This window comes from Octopus bimaculoides, chromosome 20, assembly GCF_046866305.1.
Source record: "Octopus bimaculoides isolate indiv1 chromosome 20, ASM4686630v1, whole genome shotgun sequence".
Classification (NCBI taxonomy): Eukaryota; Metazoa; Mollusca; class Cephalopoda; order Octopoda; family Octopodidae; genus Octopus; species Octopus bimaculoides.
Genome location: NC_142947.1, coordinates 42,285,000 through 42,295,013, shown reverse-complemented (window position 1 = coordinate 42,295,013; position 10,014 = coordinate 42,285,000). Strand labels below are relative to the sequence as shown.

Here is a 10,014-nt window from a genome sequence, read left to right as displayed (position 1 = left end):
TGTAAAACATGTGTTTATGTCAATGATCGTATCCGGAAAGTTTGCCTCAGGATTTTTGTTTGTAGGAAAGTTCGGCGCATAGGAAATTTTGCCGTATGAAAGTTCAGCGTATGACAATTTCACCGAAAAGTAAAAATGATGAATTTCTCCGTCGGTATATAACTGTTTCAACCAACCTGTCTATTATATTATCAGAGAAACCAACAAGAAGGGATAAGGTAAATTTTTAACTCATTTAGAATTTCTTTATTCATTCGACAATATTTTGTTGTGTAGCCAACCCATTACAATGGTTTATCAAGTGAGAACTAGCAGAGGCGGTGTTAAATTAATTAATGATCTTAACATTGTTTGTAGGATCAATAAAAATACGGGGAAAAAACATATTGGAAATGTGAAAATAGAGAATGTAAATTAAGGATGCATTCCGCGCTGGAAAATGATAATTTATCTTTATGTAAAACATTCGGCAAAGCATTGTCATATTTCTCATCCTTGAAAACCAAAAGAGTATATATTGCAAAAACGAAATAGAAATCACGAGCCACTAGTTAACAAACTCTAGTACGTTCGTTAATTGCAGAAATTTCATCTAGTTTAGATAATAATGCATTGTCACTGATGCTGACCTCATCGAATTTTTCTCACAATATTAGAGTTTGGAGCGAAAAGAAAAGCCAAGCTCCCCCGATCCCAACCGGAAGAAGTAGGTGTATAATATTTGAAGAATATAAATTTCTTGAAAATGGTGAGAAGTTTTTATTATACGAGAATGGTGAAGATAATCCGGAGAGAATTTTAGTGTTTGGCACACAAGCTTAGTTAGACGACCTTGAGAATAATAAGGATTTGGCTTGTGATGGTACTTTTAAATGCAGCTAAGATATTATATCATCAGTTGTTCACATTACATATTGTCATACAAAATATTAGCAATACCACGTCTTTTTGTTTTGCTACCAAGTAAATCATAAGTAACATACAGAAGGCTTTTTAGCGCTTTGAAGGATTTACACCCATCATTAGAGCTCGAAACCTTAATGGTTGATTTCAAGAAAGCAATTATCAATGCTTTCTGTGAGATATTTCCAACAATAAATAGAACAGGGTGTTTATTTCATATGGCTAAGAATATCTATCGCCACATTGTGAATATAGGTTTAAAGTCTCGCTATCAAACAGACGTAGAATTTAACAACAAAATCAACTGTCTCATTGAATTAGCATTTCTTCCAGTGCCTGATATTATTAATGGTTCTCTTGAACTAACTGATGATGATGATTTGCCCCAAGAATTTGTATCATATTTTGAAACTTGCTATATATGAGGAGAACGAGGTCAAGGCGAGCGAAGACAAAGAATGCAGCCAACGTTTCCTATTGAATTGTGGGAATGTTTTCGAAAGAAACCAGAATAATATAACGAGAACAAACAACAGCGTAGAAGGCTTCCACAATGCAATGCAAAGCTTCATTACTAACATGAACCCAAATTTATGGAAACTTATTAGGTATTTGAAAAAGGAAGAGACATTAGCGAAAAAGAAGAAAGAGCGATTTAGATCGGGGAGATGCATTCCTGATGGAGAAAATATATATTGATATCAACGAAAGACTTTAGCGGAAAAGGTTTCATTACAGTTCGACACAGAAAGCACCTTATTTCCGAAGCATTGCTTGAACTTTGCACACATTTTAAATTACTTTTGGTCAATATTTAGAATTTCATATACTTTAAAATAAATTTATACTTTTTTATTTACTTTCTAATGTTTGACTCTGAAAAAAGACGTGAAATAACGCTTTTAATAATAAAGTCCTATTTATACAAAGCTTTTTTTCCATACTTAAATATATCAATGATTGGAACATAATTAAATGACTCACAAAAGCCGATCCCCCACAAACCTGAAAATTTCATCCCTCCTGGGCACTTTTGGGCAAAGGTAAAGAGTGCGGGGAAGAGCATGGCTAAGCTACTGGGGGTGGGGTAAAATAAAGCAATCTAAAAGATGATAATGTTTTCATAAAAAAAAAATTCTGCTTAAATAAAAGTAACACAATATAAATATGATAACATTTACAAAGAACAAAACAAAAACAGTTAAATCTAAAACAGAATTATAAAAAACACACGTATAAAAAGCAATTTTTTTCAGTGCTGCAATTTCTTTCAATTTGGTTGCCTGTCATATCTTCGAAATTATCTACAGGATGAAATTATTTCAGGGCCAAGTTTCCAACGGTGATAATTCCCGAGGCATGTTTTCCTGCGGTTTAAGTGCTTATAGCGAATATTCCCAGAACCGTCAATGATAAGCTACTAAAACCCATCGCAGTTGAATCTGGTGTTAAAAAGGGCGATCTCCGGGCTCCTACAATGTTTGCCATTTGGTTTGTTATTGATTTCTTGCAAGCCTTTGTGAATACAAATGCTGGTATCTACTACATTCGTTACCGTATAACAGTGAAGCCTTTCAGTATCAGTCGTTTTACTGCAGCATGAAAAGCTTTCATGGCTCTCATTCTTGATTTCGGTTTCTTGATTCACACGGAGGAAGAACTGTAGAAGTTCTTCCTCCGTGAAGAACACACACACACACATATATATATATACAAAAGGGAAAGTTTTTATGTGTATGCGTATGTTCCTTATGCCTTCGAAAGCTAAGTTGCCAATTTTGGCGTATGGAGTATCAACAGATTCAGTACTCTTTCGGCTACCAAATAAATTTTATTTTTATTTGCATATCTTCTACGTCATCTCAACAACCGACCTTGGGTGTTTAAAAGACGCTGCTCTACATTGACCAGGTGTCATTAGAAAATGAAAATAGTTTCACACTTTCAATTTCAACTAATATTACAAAGTGTTGCATTACGAGAGGGATGATGTATGAATAATGAAAGTAATGTTTCTCCGAATTAGTCACATCTGTATTATAATAAAGAAAGCTGCTTATAATCTATCTATGTCTATTGAACGGCTACCGAATAAACTATGTTTTGGGCACTACAACTCGTTTTTACTACTAAAATAACCTCGGAAACGAGGTCGGGTCGCACAATTTAATGGTCATTTTTAGACAATATCTCGATTTGCTTCTAATGTTTCACTTTCGTCTGATGTTTCACGCTTGCATAGAATTCTACTCAGACAATCATTTATGGAAACGTTCACATAATTATTGTATTAAAATAAGACACAGCCCCCAAAATTTCATTAAAATATATACGTTTTTCTATGTTTTCATAAAATACAGTCACTCATTCTCTCTCTCACATGCCCACGTACGCATATATACATAAGAAGTTGTATGCATATGTGTTTATATGTGTTTATGTAAGCGTGTATGAAAGATAACGTGCGTGTGAGGGAGAGAGTGAGAGAGAGAGAGAGAGAGTGAGAGAGAGAGAGAGGGAGAGAGAGAGAGAAAGAGAGAGAGAGAGAGAGAGAGAGAGAGAGAGAGAGAGAGAGAGAGAAACTCCCAATGTTTCAATTCGAGCTTTTTGGAAAGCGGATTCGTTTCTTCAGAAATAATGTCGTTTACCTGTTGTTTCTTGCATGTCAGGTTTTCTGGTGGTGGTCTGGTATGTTTTGCGTCTGCTATTTCAGTACGGTTCTACGCATGCGTGAAATGTCAGACAAAAGTGAAACATTAGGAGGTTTTAGCTATTTGAAAATAGGTAGGTGATGGGTGGGCGAGGTAGGGGGAGGGGCATTGAGTGTTTCTTTTAAGAAAAATTAAACTTTAAGAATAAGAAATTTCCCAGATTCGTAACGTCTGTGTTTTTCTACGCGGATAAAAAAAATTTGAAGTAAAGTTACGAATTAAGAAATTGCGGTGGGAACGAAGGTTGGGATTAAAATTTAAAAAAAAACCTGATTTCTGGGCAAAATAGTATTAAGCCCCTTTTATACAATGAAACAATACATAGTTTGTGATCCTTATTAAGAAGAGAAAGCACTTTCATGCAAATCTATGCAAATTGTACCCCTCCCCTTCACTTTTAAACAAGCAATAACTTGACTATATATCAGCTGTGCTGATTCTGCCCATAATAAAGGAACAAATAATACAATGTGGCTGTAGGTGGTAACACCCGGGCTGCGCCGGGATGCATTGCTAGTGTGTATGTGTGTATATATATATATAGTTGAAAAGTGAGGTGAAGAATCCACATAAATCTACAAGTACATTTAAAAATTAAAAGTAGAAAGAACACGAAAGTATGTTTAAAGATGTTTTTAATATTTGTTACGTTAATTGACTTTTATAAAATGTAACCGATTTCGATGCGTGTATCCATCTCATCAAATATCAAATATTCAAAGTAAAAAAATTAGGAAATAATAAAAAGAAACTGGAAAATAAAAACAGTTTGTTCTCATAATTTGTTCGTAGTTAAGAACATAAGTATATCTCATTGTATTTAGGGATGGTCATGAAGCCAATAATACTAAACACACACATTAGGGCAATTTCACTCATTTATTGGTAGTCAATTTGTTAGTACCTTACCAACAGACTTATTAATAGTACGTTTAAACTGTTAGTTAAACAATCAGCCAGTTGTTTGCCAAAGCTCTTTCGTGACCTCGTCATTTGTGACCTCATCAACGACATGTCCTCTCTTCCCCAAGTCTCCTTTACTGTTATTCTGTATATTATTATTGGTGTAATGAAGGTGGCGAGCTGGCAGAGACGTCAGCACGCTGGACAAAATGCTTAGCGGTATTTTGCCCGTCTCCAGGTCCTGAGTTCCAATTCCGCTGAGGTCAACTTTGCCTTTTATCCTTTCAGGATCGCTAAAATAAGGGGTCGATGTAATCGACTCATCCCCACCTACCTCAAGCTACCCTTGTGGCAAAAATTTGAAATAATTATTGGTGTAATGACACTCTCTAGTTACAACACGATTTGTTTCTATATAGGATCTCACATTAAGAATACTGCAAATAGGACAGCTATATATATTGGACAATAAGTGAAAATTTTCAACCACTGTTTCATTGACTTTTCTCAGCATTTTTCATTCAAGCATTTTTCATTGATGAATTCGCCAATTATTTCGATCACATCATGCAAAAATCTATCCTCGTCAAGTAATTTAAAACAAATATTCACACATGTATTTAGAGAATTTGAATTTACCTGCTTGCAAAGTTGAATTTGCGGACCCATTAATTACATTCTGAAGGCAGAAATCAGAATCTATAAAAATACACAGACCACCATCATAATTATTTATGGGTCCGGTAAGGACCGCAATAAATGTTCTACAATAACAGATGAAAAGGAAAGCGAGAGAAAAAGAGGATCTGAAAGAAAACATGCGTTTTCAACTTACATTGGATAGGGTCCATAAATATATATGTGTCAATATATGCATTTGAATAAATATATATATATATATATATATATATATATATATATATATATATATATATATGCGTATAAGAAGGGATGACCACTAAGTGGGCATCTGATATGCTAGAAAGAGGTCATCAACGACCCAACCACAAAGAAAAAATAACGTTCTCCAGAAAACAATTCATTAAATACCAGAGCATAGGCAGGCAAGACAAAATGAGAAATATATAAAATAAAGAATTAATCGTGTCCCGGTTTCCCCATCAACTTTTTTACTTATGTAAAAACGTCCGTGGTTCATCAGCACAATCGTTCTAAAATCAATATAATATGCAGAACTATACACGAATTGTCTTCATAAAATTTGACGTGCGTACAGTTCTACCGATTACATTGGAGTTATTTTCAAATGTCTCAGCTCTGGCGCGCTAAATTCCGGAAACAGTTCTGCACAGGATAATTCACTGCAGTATATATTGCCGGCTAGAGAACATAATTATTTAAAATTTATATTTATATACTGAGGGTGATAAATTGAATATTAATTTCAATTTAAAACCAGTGGTCTAGCATATAAAAAAATCTGATAATTCAGATGCTTATAAGAAGAGATGACCGCTAAGCGGACATCCGATATGCTAAAAAGAGGTCATCAACGACTCAACCACAAAGAAAAAATAATGTTCTCCAGAAAAAAATTCAGCAAACGGTAGAACTGTACGCACGTCAAATTTTATGAAGACAATTCGTGTATAGTTCTGCATATTATATTGATTTTAGAACGATTGTGCTGATGAACCACAGACATTTTTACGCAAATAAAATAGTTGATGGGGAAACCGGTACACGATTAATTCTTTATTTTATATATATTTCATTTTGTCTTGCCTGCCTATGCTCTGGTATTTAATGAATTGTTTTCTGGAGAACGTTATTTTTTCTTTGTGGTTGGGTCGTTGATGACCTCTTTCTAGCATATCGGATGTCAACCAAGTGGTCATCCCTTCTTATACGCATCTAATACAATTTTTCTGAATTATCAGATTTTTTCATATGCTAGACCACTGGTTTTAAATTGAAATTAATATTCAATTTATCATCCTCAGGATATATATATATATATATATATATATATATATATATATATATATATATACATATATATATATATATGTATATATATGTACACATGGGTTAGACTTTAAACTGCATCCGGTAGTGGATGCTTTGGTTTGAAAGTTCCTGGCTTTTGTGGAGTGTGGAATCACTTCTTGCCTACTGGTGTTCCCAGCTCTATTCTCATCCAGAGTAGCAGCACTTGTTAGGGTCGTAGCTATCGGTTAACTATCAGGGTGAGTAAAAACTAAGCAACGTTTCGAACCATGAAGAATTTGTACCAGATTTTTGCAGAGTTTTGAATTTTTTTGGTAACGTTTTTTGTATTTGTCTGATGATACTGACATAGACTTGACCAAATGCATCAATAAATTAACCTTGATATATTTTCACCGTTGTTACATTAATCTGAAATGGAAATGTCAAAGTGCGATATTCGAGCAATTTTGCCATTCAACCTCAAAATAGGACGTAAAGCAGCTGAAACTGCTCGCGATATCAACGAAACGTTTGGTGAGGAAATGACCAGTGAGTGGTCAGCTCGAAAATGGTTTAAACGAATTCGCAGTGGAGACCTGAGACTTGAAGTTTGTGAGCGTAGTGGACCCCCATCTGTCATCGATGACGGTTAACTTTGAATGCATTTTTATAATCCATTCTAAATAAAACCATGCGAAGGCCACTGTAGCTCTTTGAGGCTGTGTCACTTGCTACAGATTAACCATTCGGAGACGAGTCATACCGGCGACGTCTCATATACATTGTGTTCCCTACCCGGCTGTCTCGGTGTTGGAATACTTCCATTCTAATGAAACTACACACACACACACACACACACACACACACACACACACACACACACACACACACACACACACACACGCACACAATACACACATGCGCGCGCACACACACACATAGATAGAAAATTTTGGTTATCATTAATTTGTTCTCAGTAGAAACATTTTAATTAGATTAAGAGTAAATATATTTGAATAATCTTTAACATCATGTTGTTATGAACTAACCAATAAAAACACTCGACTGCATTAAATAAAGCTTTGCAGTAATGGTCTGCACAGATGTTGAACAAAGAAGTCTCCTAAATGAATATTAAAACGGAGAAATAATGAAGTAAAATGAATACAAACATTAGGAAATAAATAAATTAGAATCCTAAAATAAACTGGAATTTCTGTTTCATTTTGCAAATTTCTGCAGATGTCAGTAAAATATTTTGCTGAGTATTGCGTGTGTCAATCGTAGATCATCTCCATCCAATCACAAAAGGTGTCATTTAAAAGGAGACACCCACAATTATTGTTATATCAATCTCATTGGTTCCTGAATTTACGATTAGATTTTCGGCAGAGCTGACGTGATGTGGGTGAAATAGATAAAACAAAGTAAGAAGACAGTTACACTGTTCAGCTTACATCCACTTTAGATCTATCATTGAACCAACACGAAATATCATTTTGCACGGATAACCACCATCAGAATGGACTTCGCAAAATTGTCGAGGAACATTTCGCAACGTTTTTCTATTTCTTCTCTGATAGCTTTTGGATTATTTCTCGTTCTGGTCATAACGATACTATATCAAGATTCAAGGATAACAAAAATGGAAGAGAAATCAAACACAGTAAGTAAGGAGCGAAGGGCCTTCCCTTATTTCGAATGCAAATGCTAAATTCCGAAATACATACATCAATACATACATAAATAACAACATAATACATACATGCATGCATACACATACACATGCACACACACACACACATACATACATACATACATGCGTGAATACATATATATGTGTGTGTGTGTCTGTGTGTATAATATATACGAGGGGTTACGGAAAAGTTGCTGGTTTGCTCAAAAGGAACTACAGGAGTTTCAGTTTATTACGATTTTATTGAACATATTCCCCTTTCAAATTCATACTCTTACTGCAGTGGTCCTTCAATTTTTCTAAGACCTGCAAAAAGAACTCGAAATGTTGGACCCGCAACCAGATTTCTTTAGTGATGATCACACCAGTAACTTTACAGCACGCGTAGTATATGTATATATATATATATATATATATATATATATATATATATATTTATATATATTTATATATTTATATATATAAATGTATTACATATCTATATATACATATATCTTTGTATATACAAATATTCTACAATTATAAACATAATTGTAGTTAGGGGTCAGCTAATTTCTATTATACATCCGAACTGCGTTTCTGTTTGGGAGATCCTTACGGTAGTAGAAAAGGAATTTTTAATTCCTATTTCTAAATTCGGTATGTTGTGAAGCAATTAGCTCACCCGTCACTATAATTATGTTTATAATTATAGAATATTTGCATAATTTTACCCAAAAAGGTTATTTTAACATACCGATTTATTTGGTAACGTTATTAATTAATTGATTGATAAATTAATTAATGTAATTAATTAATTGATTGATAAATTAATTAATGTAATTAATTAATTTTACCATTTTATTATTAAATTGAAATTATATGTACATGCATATATGGCACATGGAGAGAAATTTCTGGGGAGGGGATAAACTTATTACGCCGAGGGCAGTGCTTCACTGCCTTTCAATTTATGGAGCCGAAGATGAAAAGCAGCAATGACCTTGGCGGAATTTGTTCATTATCTGAAAATTGTGAATGAATCTATAATACGTTGCATAATGTTTATTTTCAAACAAATATTCAGTATTTTAGACTAGACAGCAATTATAAAAGATCCTGAAGAGCTTCTGTGATTAATATTATTGAAAAACGGAAAGAAATCTATTTGTCAGTGACAATACGCAGTTCAGATGTATAACAGAAACAATTTGATTTATTATTCCTTAGCAATAATGAATTCTGTGGCGTGCTGTAAAATATAGATTAACAATTATTGCTAAAATAATTTACATAAAGAGGCTTTATACATATATGTGCATTGTGTATGTATACATGTCCATGTATACATACATGAACATATATGAATGTATCGTTTATGTGTATATTTGAATGTGTGGGAATATACAAATATAAATGTATATATATATATATATATATATATATATATATATATATATATGTATTTATACAAGCATATATACATATATGTATGTATATTCAAATGTGTGTGTATTGTTACGATCGGGCAAATTCTTATGTATAAAAAGGGGGTAAACTTCTGATCGCAGCAACAGAAATTGTTCAAACAGGTAATTAATATTCAAAGATTGAGATTATGTAACAACAGGTATAATACCCAAATAATTTCATGTCCAGTCCTCAATTGTTTAAAGGTAGGTGGTGAGCGGTCCGATCCGTATGCAGCTCCCTCTCTTGGTTTGTACTATCCGCGCCAAGCTCTTCCTGTATTCTGAACCCTCTTTTTTAACAGGAAGTAAACGAGATTACCTGTTTGGTCCCACGCTCACTTCCTGTATGTAAATATACACATACCTACGTCATTTCAATTCTGCCAAAAGCGATGAC

At 33.8% G+C, this 10,014-nt stretch overlaps 1 protein-coding gene across 1 annotated transcript in view; it reads left to right on the top strand.

Annotated features, from left to right (window-relative positions):
* Positions 1 to 7,845: 7,845 nt before the first annotated feature.
* Positions 7,846 to 10,014, top strand: part of LOC106875578 (uncharacterized) — a 9,487-nt gene continuing 7,318 nt past the window's right edge. The window contains exon 1 of the mRNA XM_014923787.3: positions 7,846 to 8,136. Coding sequence (XP_014779273.1) covers positions 7,993 to 8,136 — 144 coding nt within the window. The 5' untranslated portion in view covers positions 7,846 to 7,992. The remainder of the gene's footprint in view (positions 8,137 to 10,014) is intronic.